This window comes from Centroberyx affinis, unplaced genomic scaffold (assembly GCF_046629955.1).
Source record: "Centroberyx affinis isolate AG114_WGS23_722 - 3 ecotype Tasmania unplaced genomic scaffold, CSIRO-AGI_Caff_v1 ptg001539l_1, whole genome shotgun sequence".
NCBI lineage: Eukaryota > Metazoa > Chordata > Actinopteri > Beryciformes > Berycidae > Centroberyx > Centroberyx affinis.
Window position 1 is genome coordinate 7,501 of NW_027279995.1, and position 21,613 is coordinate 29,113.

At 44.7% G+C, this 21,613-nt stretch overlaps 2 protein-coding genes and 1 non-coding gene across 3 annotated transcripts; 2 read left to right on the top strand and 1 right to left on the bottom strand.

The window, feature by feature from the left end:
• The first annotated feature begins 469 nt into the window (after positions 1-469).
• trnar-ccu (transfer RNA arginine (anticodon CCU)) lies at positions 470-542 on the top strand. Its single transcript has one exon. It is a non-coding gene; the product is annotated as a tRNA-Arg (tRNA).
• A 10,292-nt stretch (positions 543-10,834) lies between these two features.
• On the top strand, positions 10,835-12,334 carry LOC139650712 (dual specificity protein phosphatase 14). The gene is made up of 2 exons (XM_071527457.1): positions 10,835-11,142; positions 11,911-12,334. The coding sequence occupies exons 1-2, from the start codon at positions 10,835-10,837 to the stop codon at positions 12,119-12,121; spliced, it is 519 nt and encodes a 172-aa protein (XP_071383558.1). The 3' UTR covers positions 12,122-12,334.
• A 3,085-nt stretch (positions 12,335-15,419) lies between these two features.
• Positions 15,420-21,395, bottom strand: polr2d (RNA polymerase II subunit D). Its single transcript, XM_071527456.1, has 4 exons — positions 21,091-21,395; positions 18,659-18,839; positions 17,221-17,316; positions 15,420-16,019 (listed from the first exon to the last, which is right to left on the bottom strand). Exons 1-4 carry the CDS (start codon positions 21,167-21,169, stop codon positions 15,941-15,943), a joined length of 435 nt encoding a protein of 144 aa, XP_071383557.1. The 5' UTR covers positions 21,170-21,395; the 3' UTR covers positions 15,420-15,940.
• Between the last annotated feature and the right edge of the window lie 218 nt (positions 21,396-21,613).

Consider the following 21,613-nt stretch of genomic DNA (forward strand, 5'->3'; position numbering starts at 1 on the left):
AATAAAGGAGCTGACACCTCATCATGCACTTTTCAACATGTATTAGCAAGAGTTTTGCCTGAGAACGCCAGTTGCCATGCTGGTTCTATCTCGTTACACCGCAGCCGGCTGTGGGTGTAGTCCCAGTGGCCTGATGGATGAGGAGCCAGAGATTGTGGGTTCAAGTCCCGTTTCGGCCGACTGAAAGCAGAGTGGCGCAGCGGAAGCGTGCTGGGCCCATAACCCAGAGGTCGATGGATCGAAACCATCCTCTGCTAAATTCTTAGCTTTTCCAAGCAGAAAGCCTCCATCATGTCCACGACTCCTACGTCCATGCCTTCGTTCTACTCTCATCACATGAGTAATCAACCCATGTCGACATTGACATGGCTTGGACACCACAGCAGCATGTATTAGCAAGTGTTTTAGCTGAGAACGGCCGTTACCGTGCTGGGTCTACGTCGTGACACCGCAGCCGGCCGTGGGTGTAGCCCCAGTGGCCTAATGGATAAGGCACTGGCCTCCTAAGCCAGGGATTGTGGGTTCAAGTCCCATCGGGGGTGTTTGAAAGCAGAGTGGCGCAGCGGAAGCGTGCTGGGCCCATAACCCAGAGGTCGATGGATCGAAACCATCCTCTGCTAAATTCTTAGCTTTTCCAAGCAGAAAGCCTCCATCATGTCCACGACTCCAACATTCATGCCTTCATTCTCCTGCCATGGCATGAGTAATCAGCCCATGTGTACATTGACATGCCTTCTCTCCTCTCTGCTGCAGTGGACACCATAGCTGCTTCCCAAGCATCGTAGCGGAGACGCCAGCTGAGCAGCTGGTAGTGTGGCCGAGTGGTCTAAGGCGCTGCGTTCAGGCTGGGGAACAATAGTCTGTCAAAGAGGGGGAAGAAGAGGGGAGAAGGGGGAAGAAGAAAAGGGAAGAGAAAAGGAAGGAAAAGAGAAAAAATGAAGAAAGGAAAGAAAAAAATGACAATTTGGAGATATTTCTTACTTCTTGCATTTATGGAAGGAGATTTTGGAGCTTTTAAACATACGAAAATGTTGCATTTTGTAGTGCGTTGTTTTCTATTAGCTGTGTGCGGAAGGTCATGGGTTCGAATCCAGTCAGAGCCATTTTCCTTTTCAGTAATTTTTTTTTAGAATTGCTTTTACTCTGATTTATAACATGATGTTCTGTCATTCGGTGTCATCTTAAGATTCATGTTGTCCTTGAGTACCCTGAAAAGCACTATATAAATAAAATGCATACATTTGTATTATTATACTATTATTATTGTTGTTATTATTATTATTATTATTATTATATTATTATACTAACTATTATTATTATACTATTATTATTAAAAAGGCCCAGCAGAGGATGTACTTCCTACGCCAGCTCAAGAAGTTCAACCTGCCTCAGGAGCTGCTGATCCAGTTCTACAGGACAGGAACTGCAGTCAGGACTGCAGAAAAAAATCACTGGTGCCAACCTGCCCTCCATTCAGGACTTATACATCTCCAGAATCAGGAAACGGGCAGGAAAGGTCACTGCAGACCCATCACACCCTGGACACAACCTGTTCCAGCTCCTCCCCTCTGGTAGACGCTACAGATCACTGTACGCCAAAACAACCAGACACAAGAACAGTTTCTTCCCACAGGCCATCACTCTGATGAACACTTATATCAGTCACACAGTGACAGAAACTATCCCTGTGCAATAAACCTGTAACACCTACCTCATGTATATAATTATAATATGTAATATCTTATGTATATAATGTAACCTGATCAACAACTCCATATTTATATTCCAGCATCTTTGCACTCTGCACCATTGCACTATTGTTCTAGTGTTGTTTACATATGTGTATATACTATTTATTTATATATATATATATATATATGCATATTTGTACATAGTAGTAAATGTTTTGCTTTACCTCTGCTTTTAGGCTTTTAGCTGTACATTTATTCTGTCAGTACATTGAGAGCAACAAATTCCTTGTATGTGTACATACCTGGCCAATAAAGCTGATTCTGAATATTATTATACTAACACTGATTAAAAAACCGTATTCACTTAAATGTTTGCTGTTTATATAAAAATTCATAAATCAATCAAATGTGTTAACTATTCTGTGCCAGTGTTTTTAAGTTGAACTCTCCCGACAAAGTACACATAAAAAAGAAACCAAGAAAATATTTACATTTCAAAATATTTACTTTTCTCAAAAACGCAATTGTAAGAACAGGAAATATATTAAATTCAAAATGTAAAAATGTAAAATATATCATTCAACTATTTACAACATTCAACACACAACTATGTTCAACACAAAACACTCAAACTATTAACATTATTTAAGGAACCTCCTCCTCATTTCCTCCAACCACTCATCTTTGGAGACAGTCTCAGTTTGAGGGCAGAAGACTCTGCCCCTGTATTGACTATGACCTGTCTCATTTGTGCGGAACTGGCCACACTTTTTGCAGGTGTTTGACTGCACAGTTCGCCTGTATGACCTCTTTGGGATGGCTCCAGGATCAGCAGCAGGTGCGACATACAGCGGGGTGGTGCCCTGGATCACTGCTACTGGCTGTAGCATTGGTACTGCCTGCATCATTGGCTGGAACATTGGGGCTGCAGGTAGGAGGATGTGTGGTGCCACCTGCAGGGAGGGTCCAGGCACTGGAGGTGTGGCAGCCAGCTGCCTCTTCACTGCTGCCTTGGGTCTGATAGGGTGTAGCCCAACAGAAGTCTGCCTCTGCTTTGCCTGACCTGCTGTGCTCTCTGGCAGCTTGTACTGGTGTTCTTCCCTTGGTTGCACAGGTTCTGCAGAGAGGGTCCTGGCCTCCAGGAGAGGCTCCTCAGCTTCAGGGAGGGGTGGAGGCAATGCAATGCCCTGGACCAGCACAGACAGCTCCTGCCTTTTCTGTCTGTTATTGTGCCACTGAATGAGGGTGTTCTGGTTCACCTCCACTAGCTGCAGTGTTGTTCCCTGCATCACTGTGCTATTCCCCAGCACAAGCTGCCTGATCTTGTGGTAGTCCTGGAGGATAAGAGACCATCTTGACAGGGCTCCCCTGCCTTTTTTTTTGGGGCTGGTGTGGATGGTGCAGAGCCTGATGAAGATAGTCTCCACCAGCCGGCAGCAATCAGGCCACTGAGCAGGTGAGCTACTTGCTCCCAGCACACATCTGGTGGTGCTCTCCACACCAGGAGTGTGGGTGGGCTTCTTCGGTGTTCTGAAGCGGCCACTTAAGAGTCTTTTCTGGTGACGAGCAGCATATGCCACCCGCTCCTTGTCTCCCTTGTCCAAGCTCTGCCAAAGCGCAATGATTGTGCTGGCCTGCTGATTGGTCAGACTCAGGGCTGTCTGACCTCGGAGCTCCACCAGGTACTCCGCCAGCTTGTCCACGTGTTGGAATCCTGGCACGCTTCGGTCGTCAACAGCCTATACAAATGATGATGAGAATTGTTAACAAAAAATTACTATTGCAAAGCTCTCATTTTGTGTGTAATTAATGTCTACTGTTGATTTAATAAATATTTGTTGCTCTAATATGTGTAAAGAGTCTGAAAGTAAACATTTAAATATTTGTGTGTCCAACCCTGTATTAACTGGTTTAAAAAATGATCAGATAAAATATAGAATGGCACTTACTTCATCCTGACAAGCAGCTTCAGCCTCTGTAGAGGGACTTTGAGTGTCTGCTCTGGCAACGCCAGGTGCCGGGATGGAGGAGCCAGAGACCTGGTTAGAGGAGGTGGAGCGCAGAAGGGAGGTGCTGGAGATCAGGGTGGAGGAGCCAGAAGCCACACTGGGGGTCAGGGTGAAGGAAGCAGAAGCCACACTGGGGGTCAGGGGGAAGGAAGCAGAAGCCACACTGGGGGTCAGGGTGGAGGAGCCAGAAGCCACACTGGGGGTCAGGGTGGAGAAGCCAGAAGCCACACTGGGGGTCAGGGTGGAGGAGCCAGAAGCCACACTGGGGGTCAAGGTGGAGGAGGCAGAAGCCACACTGGGGGTCAGGGTGGAGGAGCCAGAAGCCACACTGGGGGTCAAGGTGGAGGAGGCAGAAGCCACACTGGGGGTCAGGGTGGAGGAGCCAGAAGCCACACTGGGGGTCAAGGTGGAGGAGGCAGAAGCCACACTGGGGGTCAGGGTGGAGGAGCCAGAAGCCACACTGGGGGTCAAGGTGGAGGAGGCAGAAGCCACACTGGGGGTCAGGGTGGAGGAGCCAGAAGCCACACTGGGGGTCAGGGTGGAGGAGGCAGAAGCCACACTGGGGGTCAGGGTGGAGGAGGCAGAGGTCTCTAGTGAGGAGCCTGGTGGCTGAAGGACCTCCGGGTCTAACACTGTGGGGTCTTCCATGAGGTCGCAGAACCCCTCGTCCTCCCCCCTGTCCTCCTCCACATTGAGGTCTTCCATCAGCTGTGCCGTCTCATCCGAGTCAGGGTGCATCTCCTGCAGTGCCTGACCAGTCTGCCGGAACAGGTACTGAACTCCTATGAGCTCTCCTTAAAAATTGAGATGAAGGGAATAATAAAGTTCAAAAACAGAGACTAAGACTGTGGAAAAATTACTGCAGTGTTACGGATTGTAATATGTCTTACCGGTGTAACGCGAAGGCGGAGAGAATGTGGGGACCACTTTCCTGCCAAACAGTTTCTCATAGTTCCTGTTTACACTGTGAACCAGGTCTCCTGTGTAGGTGCGGAGTGATGACTGGCCTGGCAAGGAAGCAGCGGCCCGGTCCTGATTCCACCTGTTAAGCCCTTCCAGAAGATATATCTGGAAGTTTAGGCTGTTGGCACTGGTCCCTAAAAATAGATACAACGCTATTTAGGAAACACACAAATATATTGAATATTCCTTCTTAACATGTATGCAATATGCATAACTGACACAAACCTGGGATGAAGCGGTTCAGGTGTAGATGAAAGGACTCCAGAGAAGTGGAGCCTCTGGCACATCTGTAGGTCTTGAGAAGCACACCCCCTTTGGTTATGCTCCCCGTCTCTGCATACAGTGCTACACCAGGGGGGTCCTGGATGCACCTGACATGTTTCTTCTGGACCCGCCAGATGTGCTCCATCCTTTCCCTGTCGAGGAGAGGAACACCGAGGGAGTCGTTGCCACTGTTCCCCATGAGCTCTCTTAGTAGCTGCTCAATGAGGCAGACAGTGGCCTCCTCTCCATGGGTCCTCCTCCGGCAATGGAGAGCCAGCTCCTCCTTTGTCAGGTGTTTGCTGACCTCTCCATCTGACAGTGCATGCAGACCCTGGGACATAAGCAGCTCCCTTTTTGCTCTGCGTAGCAGAGCAACATCAGCTGCATCCCATTCAAAGATGCATGCTGACAGCCGTGACATGAAGATGGGATACAACTGATGGGCATCTGTAGTGCATCCCAAGGCGATCCGTCGCATAAAATGCCAGATGTCCAGCCTTATACGGAGGTCTGGCCACCCGCTGAACCTGGTCTTCAGCTTGGTTTCCCCAGCCTCAATGCAGCACCCACAGTCGACATACATCACGACAGGGGGATCCACACCAGCTTTCTGGTATCTCTTGACCAGGTCAGCAGCCATCAGGTCCAGCCCAGGTCCCTCTTGAGCTGTCAGCACACTGATCAGCACCTGACCCAGCTCATTGCCGACAGAGGTGAGCCAGAGTCCTGTTCCCTTGGCTGTCCCGGCCAGCTTCTTGGTGATCTGCAACACACATGATTTAGAAGCCCTCTGTGAGTGTGTGTTACCCAATATGTTTCAGAACAGCAGCATAATTTAAACAAGACTTCCTCAAACCTTTTTGGTAGAATCTAGCTTTAACACTGATCCAAATGTTGAGGTTATCCTGGCCTTGATGTCATCCAGCCTTGTCAGGATGTCCTGGCTGTAAACAGTGAGGAGCCACTTCCAGCTTGGCACCACTGCAGGTTCTGGGGGTTCCTGGAAGGTGATGGGTAGCAGACTGGGGCGGTTGAGGACGTCTACACATTCTGTGGTGTAACGGGCCAGGCGCTGCAGCCACTCCTCGCTGTGGTTTTCTTTCAGCTGTTTAACAAGCTGTGTGGGGCTGTTGCCCAGGCTTCGCTCACGCAGCAGTCGAATAACCCGGATGTCACAGGCATACCTTGGTCACAGCAAGACAATACATATTTAAAAATATTTTACAAAAAGTACATATGAAGATGAGATTGCAAGTGCATGTTCAAAGAGAGCTTACTCACTTTTGTGTGAGGATGACCCTGAACTCAGACCGGTGGGCCAGATCTAGCTGTTGCAGGACAGTCTGACTCCAGGACACATGGGTGGCTCTACACTTGGTGCAGGTGAGGGTTTCTGTCACCATATTGAAGAACCTGTCAATGTCCAGAACCTGCCGTGCCCTCTTGTGCAGACCTGCCCCTGTCAATTGATGCCGTCCACAGGAAGGATTGGGACAGACCACCTTCACCTTCCACAGCTTGTAGGGCATCCAGAGCAGGAGAGGATGGGAAAAAAACCTATCTGGTGCTGGAGGCTGATGGTACAGGAGGCCTGGTGGAGGTGGGTAATACCAGAGCTTCAGGTTGTCACACAGCTGTGGCTTACCACTGGCCCCCACTTTGAAGAGGGTGGTCGCGATCCATTTATGGTCCTCTGGTGGCAAAGTCTCCGACCACAAACGGGGAAGTTTAACTGGCAATGGAGCTTGCATAGTGAGCATCCTTGAGGGAGCAGTCTCCACAGACAAAGACAGAAATAACACAACATTAACATACTTTCCATTGACAAAAAGACATACAAGATACAAGATTAAACTGCTGATACTGTATAGTGTACAATTGAGTATAAAATTACTTACTGAGACAGTAGCGCATGGCACTGGGGGACTGGCCACAACTGCACCTGAACTGGTCACAGAGGCTGGAGCTGGAGGGTCTTGTGTCTGTACAATCATGCAGCGGATTATATTGTTTTTTGTAAACAATCAATTTTAACTCTTGATATCTCATTTCATATAAGAGCTCTATTTGCTACATTGAAATACGGCTTTCCAGCATAATTTTCCAATTAGTTTGTTCTTCTTTATGTATGTGTGTGTATGGAGGGGGCTTTACTGTATAAAATATGGGTAATGCTTTTACTTACTGAGACAGTGGTGCATGATGGAGAGGAACTGGCCACTGCTGCATTGGGGTTGGTGACTGGGGCTGGAGTGACAGGGTCTTGTTTCTGTAAAAGCATTCACCGTCAGTTACTGGAGTTAACATGTATTCATTTTATCAATTAAAACCGTTGTTACTTGATTACTTTTTTAACATTTTTATTTACCTGGGATACTTTCCTTGCCACACTGAGATTTGGCTTTGCAGCAAGAATGTGAGAGCCACCAAATCTGGGCTTGGTAAACTGAAGAAGACAACGAAAGACATGAAAAGGCAGAAATTCAGTGTAAAGCACTGAAAGGACGTAAATGTATTGTAATAATATTGTGTTGGGATACTTGTATTTAAATAAATTTGAATGTTTGGAACTTAATCTGAATAATCAGCATATTAATTTTCCATTTACCATCGATAGATTCAATGCAGTCCTTGGTGCAGGACTTGAGGTGGCTGACACCTGAGGCTGACTCTGCCCCAGCGCTCCCTGTTCCGGTCCAGTGGCTGCAGACTGCTTAAGACAACGAAGAAAAGAAGTACAACAGGATGTCTACAGCAGATATTAATTAATGAAGACAGAGATAATATACAACATATATACAAATAGATCTGTTTATTTTTTTATTTTTTTTAAATTGCTGCTTCTTTATTTGATTGGTGTTACCTTCTGAGTGTGAAATCCACACATGCACTTCTGCACCCCTTGCAGCAAGGTAGTCTGACCACGGGACTGCATCGGACATTTCTCAATCTGTAATAGTTTTTGCACATCATCAGCAGACTGTTTGTATGTGCGATTAACTTAACAGTAATGGCCCATTCTGACACAGGACAGGGACTCTTTAGTGCAGCTTTTCTTTTTATTATAAAAAGCACAATCTAATACACAAATTATTTCTGAACTGCTTTTCATTGTTGTATTTATATAGATTAGACTAATATATAGACATATTTCTTGCACATTATCTACTGCTTGTGTTGAGTTTCTGTAATATTCCTTATGGAAAGCTTTCTGCAGGCAGAGAATAAGCACTCGTATTCGTATTTATTAATATGTATTTTGTCAAGTAAACCCTCATACCCTTTGATACAGCTCGTGCCACTTCTTCTGCCGAGGAGCTGGTCTGTTGCCCTCATTTGCAGGCCAGGCGCCGGTGCTGGCAAATTTTCTCAGGCGAGTCATCCACTCTGAGTCTGACATGGCCTTGTGCGACTTGTGCAGTTTGGATGACATTGCCTTTAAGTACATTAATTTAATTATGAATGTTTTGTATCATTGAAGCATTAGTAGCCTATTTTTAAAATACACATAACAGACAAAGAGAGTTTATGATGTGACTTACTTACTACAACTTACTTACTACAACACATAGGTGTATTTTCAAATAGAATCCTGAGTAAAAATACATCTATTTCCATCATGTTTGTATACTCACCCAATCATGTTTCATTACACCTCATGAAATTACAAAATAAACGGATTTTCAAGGTCTCAGTCGAAGGGCATTAATTGCTAGAACCGGCTGATCTCAGACAATTTGATCTTTTCGCATTCTCACTTCCCTGACAACTTAAAAACACTGGCACAGTCAATAGCTAACATGTTGATCATAAGAAAAAAATAGCACTTTCTGTGATCAACTACTTAAAAATTCAATCTAGCATCTGCTAAAGGAACAAATGTAATTTACAGTAAATATAGCTAGCTACCTGTACTTATCAAGCTAACAAGTTGATCATCAGAAAAAAAAGCACTTTTTGTGATCGATGTAATTTACAGTAAATACAGCTAGCTAACTGTACTTATCAAGCTAACAAGTTGATCATCAGAAAAAAAAAGCACTTTTTGTGATCGATGTAATTTACAGTAAATATAGCTAGCTAACTGTACTTATAAAGCAATCTAGAATTAAGGACGGGGCACTCTTGAAATCACTCGAAAAATAAAATCACTTACCTGCGTCTTACAGCTAGCTTATCTGGTAAAAAAAAGAAATGACGGCATCCGATGATGAGGGCGCACTTTGCGGTTCTTCTTTCCACCTTGCGATTGCGATAGTTCCATTGAAGCCCGCCTCCAACATTCACCGGCAACGATTGGCTCAGCGTCCAACATTCTCCAACATTGTCCAAAATTTCGGGGCGCCGATTGGCTGCAGGTCCAACATTCTCCAACATTCCAGGGCTATGATAGGGCGAGCGACTCGCCGACAACAGACGATCCGGCGGCTGCTGGCGTTCAGGTCGCAGTCTCCCCTGGAGGCGTGGGTTCGAATCCCACTTCTGACAGAAATCCTTTTCGTGGTTTGAAAACAGGGGATATGTAAATTTTCTTTTTTGAATTATTGTGATCTGATGTGATATTATAGCGGGATAAGCCCCTCCACTCCTTGAGATGTCCGCATGTCGCAGACATGTCCGCAAAAAACGTGAACATTAGAGAAACATAGGCAGTAAAAAAAAACAGAAAACATAAAAAAACCAACCTCAAAGGAAACAGCATTGAGTAAGTACAGGGTGGTGTAAAGATTACAAACCATTAAAAGCATGAGCGAGTCACTGAACAGAGCACAACAGGCTTTAGAGAATGAGCGCATGGCCTTGAAGGAACTGAACTAAATCACAGCAGCCTGACGCCGGGTTCAGACCGCAAGCGTAAGCGCCGCGAAGCGCCGCGAAGCGGAGCCAGTTTCCTTTCGGCGCCCATGTTAACCGATTTGACCGTTCAGACCGGGCGCGCCGCGCCACGCCTCGGCGCGGAGCTCCGCGGCCGGCTCGCGATCTGGAGCGCCAGTTTCGGCGTCTGGTCTATTTTCTCCGCGAGCCGCGGCGCGCATTTCACAGGAAAACACCATAGAAAACACTATAGATGGTCATATCTCCATTATATCACCACAGAATCACAAATATATTAAATGATCAACTTACCAGGGTCTTCACTGTTGTTGTTGATGAATCCATCTGCACTGATGCAAGTTTTAAATGCAATACATTGTAGGATGATGATCTATCTGGTTTTGAATTATCACTTGTCTTTTGAAAATTGCATCTGTTATTGAGTTACCACAAAAGTAAACAAGGATACATGTTTAAGTTTGTTTATTTATAGGCTACTTAATTTATTTAGGCCTATATGTCATTATTTAAAGAGACAGAGATAGAGAGAGGGGGAGCGAGAGATATCTAGGTCCCCTAGGCTTTCCTAATTATTGCCTGATCACAAGTCACGACTCTTGCTGAGAAAACAAACAAATAAACGTGACAGCTTTGATATGAGGGAGTTTGTGAAGAAAGGGGGAAATTAAGAAGATGGAAAATATAAAGTTCATCCCTGATGTGGAAAAGTCCAGTGAGCTGTCAGCAGTGTTTCTACAAGGACAGCAGTGAACAGATGAAGCTTTGGTGGCTGTTGGAACACAGTGGCAGCAGCTACAGCCTGTTTCCACGGGGTTTTCTCCTCCTGTAGAGCAGAATCGCTTGGTGACCGGCGCGGAGAAATGCGCGTCTGGTGTGAACAGCCAGGCTCCTGCTCGCGCGTGAATTGACGCTTCGCGGCGCTTCGCGGCGCTTACGCTTGCGGTCTGAACCCGGCGTGAGCCTCAGCTGTCCGGACCAACGCTTCCATCCTGAGGAAAACTTGGGACTGAATCTTCCTGTGCCGCTACATGCCGAGCGTCTCTGGCTAACCGTGTTGTGTCTGTCCTCAGCATGTCCGTGTCCCAGATCAGCTGCGGTCTGTTCCTGAGCGGCCTGGACGCGGCCCTGAACCGCAGCCTGATCTCCAGCAGGAACATCACTCTGATCGTGAACGCCAGCGGGCGGGACGTGTCCTACCCGCACCCGGACGGCGTGGAGGTGGTGCCCGTGCCCGTCCCGGACCGACCCCACGCCCCGCTCGGCAGCTACTTCGACCCCGTGGCCGAGCGGATCGACGGGAACCGATCGGGGAAAACTCTGGTCCACTGTACGGCCGGCAGGAGCCGCTCCCCCGCTCTGGTCATGGCCTACCTGATGAGGTGGGAGAGCAGGAGCAGAGAGAGTTTTCAAACTGCTTGACAAACAATAAAACAATAATAAAGCCAAGCAAGGCTTTACAGTTACATACCAACCTGCTCCCAACCAGCTGAGTCTCATGATGGAGGAACACTGTAGAACTGTGTGTTAGTGAATAAAGTGCAAATGTGTGTGAAGCAGAGAGCAGCTGAGTCAGCTTGTTGTGGTGTGGCTGTAGATCCATTCAGTAACGTTCTCAGTAAAAGTGAATAGTGTGATAAGGTGGATTTGTTTCCACATGTAGGTTACTGTGACACAGTAAACTGTCAGCAATTTGTCAGAATTAACCTTCTGTTCAATGTTTTCCATCAGCTGTTTTCCATCAGCTGTCACTCAGGGGGCCAGAAGTGCAACATGCTTGAAAGTTTCAACCCACAGAGAGCAGAGCAGCATGTGACGCAGTGTTGATTTACTCTTTAAGTTCAAGTAACTTAACACAGCTGATCTGTAATGTTTATGGATAACAGATCTCAGTAATCAGAGACGGGACCCAAACTGAAAAGCAGGAGCAGAGTTGAGACTTTGGGTCCGATCTCAACGTCTCGACTGTTGTCCAAAAAACTTTGGCTTTGGCGGGAACAGGACCGGACAGCGTGAGGGAAGTCAGCCCGGACGGGACGAGGTTTACCTGACGGGATTTTACCGGAGGGGAAAAGAGTCCGTATGCACTACTGACACGGCAGACGTGCACAGGGCTTTCATTACTCAGCGTTTCTTCCTGGTTCTTCCAGGTACGAAGGCGTCACCCTCCGCCAGGCGCTCGAGCGGGTTCTGGAGAAGCGACCGTACGTCCGACCCAACGCCGGCTTCTGGAGGCAGCTGATGGAGTACGAGAGGACGCTGTTCGGCCGGAGCAGCGTGAGGATGGCGGTGACGTCGTGCGGCGTCCTGCCTGAGGCTCTGGACGCCGAGGACGCCGCCGCGTACTGCGTCAACATCTGATGAACGCTGGACTAGAAATGTACTGGAACTGTGATGGACTAGAGGACAAGCTGATTATAACAAGAGAGAACAACAGAAATTACTATACAATATAATCAGACATCAGAAATGTTACATTACTCAGGTCTACAGTTACCTACATTATCTTACTATTTAATGATGTTAAAGCTCTACTCCACATTTGACTGTAGATTATTAAAGCTGCAGGTTTGAACTGATAGACTCCCATTGTTTTACAAAATACATTAAAAACAGTGAAGAGACAAATTGCTGCCTTGACTGACATAATGTAAGGGATAATGTACCGCGTGCGGGTCGTTATTACGAAGTAAACCCGACAGGATAATAAGCGGGTACCCGCTTATTACACGGCTACTTAGTAAAGAAATCAATAATTTATAATTTTGCTTTAAAAATGATTTTATTGCTTCTGCTACAAAAAAATAGTCCGTTAGATTCTACGGTTGGAACTGCGTACGGACCGAGGCGCTTCACTGTCGTGCCAATAATGACGGTAAAGCACACCCTCTCGTGTAATATTGCGATTATACAACAGTTACCAACAAAATAAAATATATAAACAAAATGTATTCATATTGTGGGGCAATTCGCTCTCAAAATAAAAAACTTTTTGCTAGTGGGATCTCCGTTTCCCTGGAAATACATGGGGTCTGACTAATAACTGGAAAACAATCAGTCACGTCAGTAGACTCCTATGTAATGGAACCTAGTTTACTACTCCAGCAAGTAGGCGGAGCCTTAGTACCGACCTGCAACAGACACGATTTCTAGTCCCTGTTGAGTCAGCAGCCAACTTGAGCTAATGCTTTCTAGAGATCGCGGGATTTCCCAAACTGAATAAATACCACACATATAAACACAAAACTGCCTTGCTAGCTCGATCTCGTTGTAACTAAGATATCTGCTGAAAAAAATATTTTTTTCATGGACAGATTTAGCTGCTACGTCCGCGAACTTCACATGTATTTTTAAGCTAGTAGCGCCGTGTCACCGACTCACCGGACAGCTGATGGAGGATGCAGAGCGTCTGGTAATATCAAGGCTGAACAGAGTCAGCGTAGCGTTATATTTAAATATATTGTATGATAATATGGCGGAGTAATATTTAGTGATGAGCACGGCTAGGTGTGCTGTCATGCTGATTTGAGCACGTTCTAAATGTCTAGTTGACCAATCAGATCGCTTGGTCGGAACTACCTGTTGTATAATTCACGTTAAACTGAACATTTCCGTTGACGGTGAAGTGAGAAGGTGAACGGGACTCACACCGTGTTCCGTTTGGTGTTTGTTTCTGTCTTCTTCAATTTTGTCGATTTCTCCGTCGTCCAGCTCTGTGTCTTTTAACCTCTCTTGCTTTTTCTGTGTTGTTTTCTTGTTCTCTTTTTCTTTTCTTTACTGAGGACAGTTCAGCCATTAACCATGAATCCAAAGTTTCATGCTCTCCAATATTAAAATTAATATTCGACAAATCTTCCATGGTGTTTTCTGATGGAGTAACGGAAAGCTAACGTTTTTTTGCCACAGGGTGTCGCAGGTAGTTCCGACCAAGCAATCTGATTGGTCAACTAGACATTTAGAACGTGATCAAATCAGCATGACAGCACACCTAGCCGTGCTCATCACTAAATATTACTCCGCCATATATTATCATACAATATATTTAAATATAACCGAACTGTAACTCTGTTCAGCCTTGATGTTCCAGACGCTCTGCATCCTCCATCAGCTGTGCGGTGAGTCGGTGACACGGCGCTACTAGCTTAAAAATACATGTGAAGTTCGACGTAGCAGCTAAATCTGTCCATGGAAAAAAATATTTTTTTCAGCAGATATCTTAGTTACAACGAGATCGAGCTAGCGAGGCAGTTTTGTGTTTATATGTGTGGTATTTATTCAGTTTGGGAAATCCCGCGATCTCTAGAAAGCATTAGCTCAAGTTGGCTGCTGACTCAACAGGGACTAGAACTCGTCTGTTGCAGGTCGTTACTTAAGCAATATTACACGAGAGGGTGTGCGTTACCGTCATTATTGGCATCACTGAAGTGCCAATAATGACGGTAAAGCAGATAATCAAAATGATAATCAAAATGTATTCATTTCTGAATAATGACGGTAAAGCTCACCCTCGAGTGTAATATTGCTTAATTAACCGTTAAATTTACCGGACTTCTTTCTGCGGATTGATATGATTGGACGTGGTCCTCCAGAGTCTGCGATCAGAACTGCGTTGGTCTGCTATTCAGAAATAACAGACTGTAGAATGCCGTAATGGACCAATCAGAATAGAGTATTCAGCAAAGCCGTGGAATAAGTAATTGTAAAATCACATTTATTGTATTTTTTCCACAATGAACCAACTAATGGCCATACAACCTCCATGTAGACTTACACACTTTAGAAACAACACGTATATTTTGTGTTGGTCAGATATTTTACACATATTTCAGAGTCCTATGCCACTATTTAACTGTTGAACTGAACCGTTCGTCGGGCCGATCCTGCCAAGCCGACGTTATTCGACAAATATGTTTTTCTATAGCTGCTTGTCACATAATTCTTTTATCGACAAAATTTGTGCTTCAAGCGAGCGTAAAAACTTGGTTGTGAGGTTGAGGAAAGTTTCCATTCAGCACATCTTATCTGGCATAAGAATACTTGGACGAAACCCAGCTGGCGTTCAGCGTCTCGGTCAGGAGGCGTGGCCGCTGTGGGGATCAAACCTGTGACATCACACGACACCCGGCGTCCAGGACGCTCCGGCATCGAACCGCGGTTTGTTCCCTGGTGTAAAACAGGCTCAGGTTGGACCGATATATCAGTTTATCGATATATGGAGCCGATATCGTCACTTTATTAAACTGGATCTGGTCCAGTCTGATATGATGCAGTTTGATTGATTATGGATCTTGACTTGATCAATATTACCCTGGTTGTCTATGGGAACATCTTGACCTGAACTGATTCTAATGAGACATAATTAAGCATGAATGTTTTATTATTATTATCATCAGTATTTTGGGTTTCAGTGGAGTTTCATTGTCCCACGAGGCTTTTCCACCCTGACAAGAAGAAAAGTCTGGGGGAAACACTGAATACTTGGATTTTGACATGAAAAACAGTTACATACTGAATATTGTTAGAAAATATTGGCTATCAACAGCTTCAATCCAAAAATATTCCCGTCAGTCTACAGAAACTCATATCAGTCAATCTGTACCTTCCTCTACACCAGGTTCCTGCTGATGTTTTCCACAAAGATAAAAGAAAAAACGAGACATTTAAAAAAAAACATTATGCAGTTTATTGTAAAACTAGAGGGAATGTTATAACTGTACAATGATGAAAACCAACTCACTTTAGTTTTGTCATGAATAAACAGAGCCTGTGGTAAAGAGGCGTTCAGGGCACCTGGGAAACTGGACGTTTCAGAGAGGACAGCGATGTCATGAACACATGCTCAGTGGGAATTTTCAGGTTTGGGCTCTGATCATGTCATCGTTCTCTCTGCTTTTCCCTCCTTTCAGGCTTTGTAATCAGAAAATAGACAGAAAAATAGAAAATAGAAACCACTTTACACAACATGGGCTCCTGAGCGAGGTCAGTCCAGGACCCAAACTGAATGGCTGTAGTCTCGCCCTGAAGCCAGGCTCATTAAAACACGCTGGTACTCGTCATGTGGCGTCCCATCAGGAACAAGCTAACGAGCCGGTTTTGGGGTCCCGACCCGTAGTTTAAGAAACAGTGCGATACGACAGGCCGATCCCGGTTGTGGACGGCGAGACTCGTCAGGCTTCCTCCTCAGTACTGGAAGCTTCTCTTGGTCTGGATGTCATCCAGGATCTGCTGCAGCTCCTCGTCCTCAAACCGGCCTTCCAGACTGGAAACACCACAGACAAACACATTTTCATTTCGTTTCATTTATTAGTTTATTTGACAGGGACAGTGCACATTTAAAAAAATATGCCAGAATTAGCCAAGAAGGCTAGTTTTCATCTGTAGTCCCTGGGCAGGTGGTATAAAGAACAGGCACTGGACATTAGATTGATCAGTCCAACTCAAATAGTTTGTGTAAATTCATCAGTAGTTAATAAGAGCATTTTATCAGTAGTTAGTGAAGTATTAGTGTCAATAAATATATACACTCACAAGTTAAGTAAATAGAGTGCTGCAAGACATCTGAAAAAACTGATTTCAACTTCTGATAAACTGATAAAATGCTGTTTGGAAAATGAAAATCACTTTGGAATATCTTTTAAGATGGGTATCGTATGTCCCTTAACTCCGAGAAAATAGTGACATTTAAGAGGATGTAATCATATGACCAATGAACATGAGGTTTTCAATGGCCCAAAATGGAGTTATAGCATTTTAGAAATGAAACCCTTTATATATTGCTTCATATATAGATATACACAGATGTGAAGTATTCCGCAATTTCAATCAGTGAGACTACTTATCATTTCATTCATTCATTCATGCTTTCTCTTTACCCAATCAGACTTGGTGAACACGTTCCCTCTTTTTCCAGAGAACCAATCAGAGTTAGCCGTCACTTCCCTCTCTTTTTCAAAGAGCCAATCATCTAAGTGACAGGAGTATACACACGTCTCCTGCTCTGCTGCTGTCCTTCTCTCAGATCTATGCCGTATGCTGATGTCATTCCAGTCGCTGTGCTTACCTTCGCCCCTCCTCCTCCTCCTCCTCCTCCTCCTCCTCCTCCTCCTCCTCCTCCTCCTCCTCCTCCTCCTCCTCCTCATCACCACCAGGCTCCAGAGGAACTCCCCAGGGGAACGTCCTGATTCCTACGTCTATCCCGGATGTTCTCCTAACTTCACAAATGGGAGGAGTTCCTCCATGGAGCTTACGCCAAAGTTTACATCTTGTTTCATGTCATGAATAAACTTTTTAATACGAGCATTCATCCTAGTCTCTCCTGATTGAAATGCAGAGAGCTTAATCAAAGGGATCTGTAGACTGAGAAAAGCTTCCCAAAAGCGTTGTTGTGCAACTATGGCTACAAGTTCAGAGACTGGGTGTGGTTTATGTGTAGCGGTGTGAGCTGGGCGGACTGGACCCACCTGGGGATCAGGGCTTTGGCCTCCTCTGCTGCCTCAGGACACAGATTGGCCAAACTGGCCAACTCAAACTTATGGAGCTTCTTCTGCAGGAGGAGACTGGAGGAGACAGAAGAGGGACAACATGTCAGTCCAACATCTGACAGGGCCCCCAGGACTTTCCAGAACTAAGGCCTGGTCCACACTAATCCAGATAAATCTGAAAACACATCTTTATTTCTCCGTTTTGGCCTTCCACCCACAGACGCCGTGGACGCTGTTTTCGACCACCGTCGCGTGGACGGAGAAAACGGCTTTTTCAAAAACGTGACGTGTGATTGTCATGTGATCTCAGGCGTGTCATTGTCATGTGATCCATCCAGGCCTGGAGAGACGCCCAAATTCGCTCACGCAACACAAAGTAGCCGTGACACTTCTTCACTTTTTGATTTAGCCATTTTTTCAGAAACTTAACATGCTAACAGACTTTGTTGGCTCTGTAAACAACAACCTTTTAAAAATGCTGGTGATGGAAAGCCGGCTGAAATGGTGTAAAGCGGCCTGCACATGCCCATGGACAAAATTATGTGTTTTTGGAGGTTCACTATGTGGACAGGGGATTTTTTCAAAAATGCTAGTGAAAACACTAGTGTGGATGGAAAATTTTCAAAACTAAAACGCCATTTTCAAATAGTGAATAGTGTGGACTAGGCCCAAGTCAGAGTGCTTCCATGACCTAAAACTGTTCTCCCTCCCTGGTTTGTTAATGTTGTTTTTCAGGCTGAAAACCAGTTGGAAAATACATACATTCTGCTGTATTCCTGAAAAAAATCCTGATATTCCCTGTCTGGAATACACATGTCAAGATATTGCCTCAAAAGAAATTTGTCTTGAACAGTGGCTGCTGCATGCATTCACGATATAGGCTACATAGAATAACAGCAAAAACACAGAAAAAAACAACCATTCACCAACAGAGACCCTTCCCTCCTAAGCTAATATTCACAAAATTCCCTGTTATTAAAATATATAATATTTCAGTGGGAACCCTGGTGTTTACTTGCAATCACTGAACAGGATGCCAGTTGACAGCATATAATAATATGCAATAGAGTTAATTTCCAAGATGGTTGATACATCAAACTGAGAGAACAGAACGCCTTAGGTTCCCTACTGTCATTTTTAAAAACTACCAATATCTGATTTAATGCTCATTTTGTCAACAGGTATCTTCATTTTCAAAAGGCTCTTAACTCTCAACTTAAGGAATATTGTTTGAAAATGTCAGTTTTGTTTGAAATCACACCTAACGTTACCATTCAATTCAATGGGATGAACGTTAATTAGATTATTTAACACGTGATTTCGCATACATGAGCCATATCACGATACACTGATATCGACAAGAAATCGTGATATTGGCTTCATATCGATATCGATATGGGACCGGCCGGCTCCTGACCTGCGGACGCTGGCGATGGTCTCTCGGTTCTTGAAGCGGCTGAAGCGGGCCGTGTAGTTCAGGGTCTTCATGAAGACCTCGGACAGCTCCTGCTCGTCCTCGGCGCTCTCGTTCTGCTGCTTGCGGTGCTCCAGCAGCATGTGGACCTCCGAGTTCAGCAGCGTCTCCGCGTTCTCAAACTCTGCGGCGGAGAGCGGCTTGTGTTAGCGAAGCCTCCGAGAAGAAAAACTCTGCCTTTTCCTCCCCTGCACTTCTCCATTTGTTCCATCCATTGCCTGGCTGCTGTGACCTCTGACCCTTGACCTCCTTACTATCGGCTGCTCGTAATGTCGGCACTCTGGGAATTGACGCTTCCCTGACCTGACCGGAGTCTCTATGGATAACAGGGCTGCATAATACTGACAACTAATCATGTCTTGATTATTTTGCTGAATATTGCAATTGAGGTATAACTTGCAATACAGTATACTGACACAGTATTTTTGATTTTATTTTAGCCAACAAGAAACATTTTTGATAACAAACTGAGATGTTGCTTAATATGTGCTGTTTTTGAATACAATTACAAGTTTTTTTTATAAAGTGTCATTTAATTTATAGGCTAGAGGGTGGGCTCAGCAGCAGAATACCAACTCCAACCACTCTGATAACATAATTGCAACCTAATAGTTCATATTGAGATTTTAAATTTTTTCTTTTCCGATTAATTGTGCAGCCCCACCGAATAAGAGAGTCACACAGATGACTAGAAAGGAAATGTGTCTTTATGCAAATATATGGCAAACCACTACCATGTTACACTGAAAAGGAACTGGATTTAGTGTGCGGTTGGAGCTCAGATGAAATTTAACAAAACTGACCTCATACTGTGCACATTTTGAGTAAATTGCAAGATACAATGCAATAATAAACACAATAGTTGCTTTCTGGCCCCAGTGAGGAGTTTCCTCAGCAGTGTTGCTTTAGTCAGGTGTAACTATCTTATCCTTTAAATCTATTGTGCCCCTTTGTGCTAGTTATTCTGACAGTTTCCAATTAACCAAAACCAAAAAAAAAAAACCAAAAAAAAGAAATATATATATATATATATATATAGCTAGTGCTTCTTCGTCCATACAGTTACCCAACACTAGACCAACTTATCAGACCTAGTACTTTTATAATGGTTGAGAGTATGTGAAACAACAATCGGCAACACATGTCATTCTGTTGAACGCAGAGGACTTAAAGGATCAGTCTGGTGTTTTTAATGCATTTCTTACCGTCAACAAATCCTATGAAAATAACAAAATCAGCAATGAATTTGTTTTGCCAACAAGTCTGGTCCATGTATCCTGGTCCCAGTGCAGCCATGTCCCAGCAGCCATAGAACTGCATTGTATTAAAAACGGTTAAAAACCCGTCACAGAGCCATGCTGCTGCTCTGCAGCATATTTCATCATCACCATGCACCGGGCCGGACCACTTTTTCCTCAAACAACTTAATAAGCCGGCTGTAAACACTTTGCCATCTCAGGAAAGTAGTTCCGTAGCACAGAAAATAGTCCCCGGCGTAATGAAGAATTTGTTCCCGATTGAATTTGATTTGGTAATAACTACAACAGCCTGACTTTTCGTGGTAACAGTTAGCGATTTTTAAAATGTAAACTATGTCTTTGTGAGCTGGATTTAAAGGTTTACGGCTAAAAACGGTACGTGGTAAGTCAGGAAGTAACGGGAGTAGAGCAAACGCATTGTTGATTTTGTTATTCTCATAGGATTTGTTGACGGTAAGCAATGCATTAACAACACCAGACTTATACTTTAACTCCGGTCAAAAGCCGTGGCCTTGGTTACTGTCAAAGGAACATATTCCATGAAAAAAATGTTCCAAGCCTTTTCTAATCCGTTAATATCCACTTTTCAAACCGGTGTTACACCGAATTTGGTGACCCATCAGATTCTGTGACCTGCCCTGATACTCCAACCCTAACCATCTCACTCCTCATGCCTAAACCTAACCAACACTGCAGGTCACGGAATCTGATGGGTCACCAAATACGGTACCGGCACATACTTGTAATCTTCTAAACAGCATTTGTTTCAACTGTTAGAACGGGTTCTCGTTATTCTCAGTCTTCGCCCACCATCATAACGTAACGTTACGCCTCGGGAGCGGCAGCAAACAGTTTGAAGCATTTATTACTTAAATAAATAACTTGAAATGTGGTTCAGAAAACGTATCAAGTCATATTTTGGGAGGTATGAAGTTTGTCGGTAAGCAAGGCAACTTACATTTTGACTGGAGTTTGGCGTGACGGGCTAACGTTAGCCAACAACTTGAATGAAAAGTCTGTTGACGTAATGTTTAATTTTAGCATTTTGCGTATACGGATAGAAAGAATAAAGACTGTATACATAACTAAAGCAAATGAATGAGTGAATTCACATACCTTTCGGGAAAAGTAGCTGCGAAGCATCCTCCTCAACATCACCGACATGCGGTGGCGGCGCGCCGCCTCCAGCCGCCATGACACACAACAAGCTAACAGTTATCTCGGCTCGTTAAAAGGTGAATTACAGAAAACTGTCCCGGGGTTCCTGAGACACACTGGCGCACAGCAACAAAACCAACGTCCTGTATAATACCTTGTAAGTCAGCCAGCACCAGCCTCCCCAACGACGGGTCTGGTTTAGCCGCGTCTGGTTTAGCCGTGTTTTCACCAACACAACACAGGATTTACTCTGGAGTTACCAAGACATCTCTTCCGGCCCGGCGTGGGTATCATCCTTCAAAATAAAAGCCGCCGCTTCTTCTCGCTAAAGTGCCGGTTTGCAGCGCCTCCCGGGGGTAAGTGGCTGTACGGCCGCACACTGGACGTGCACGGGGGAAAGGAGCACAACAGCTTGTAAAGAACATGTTAAATCTTTTAAAATCATATTATAATCAATTGATAAAAATCATAAAATAAAAAT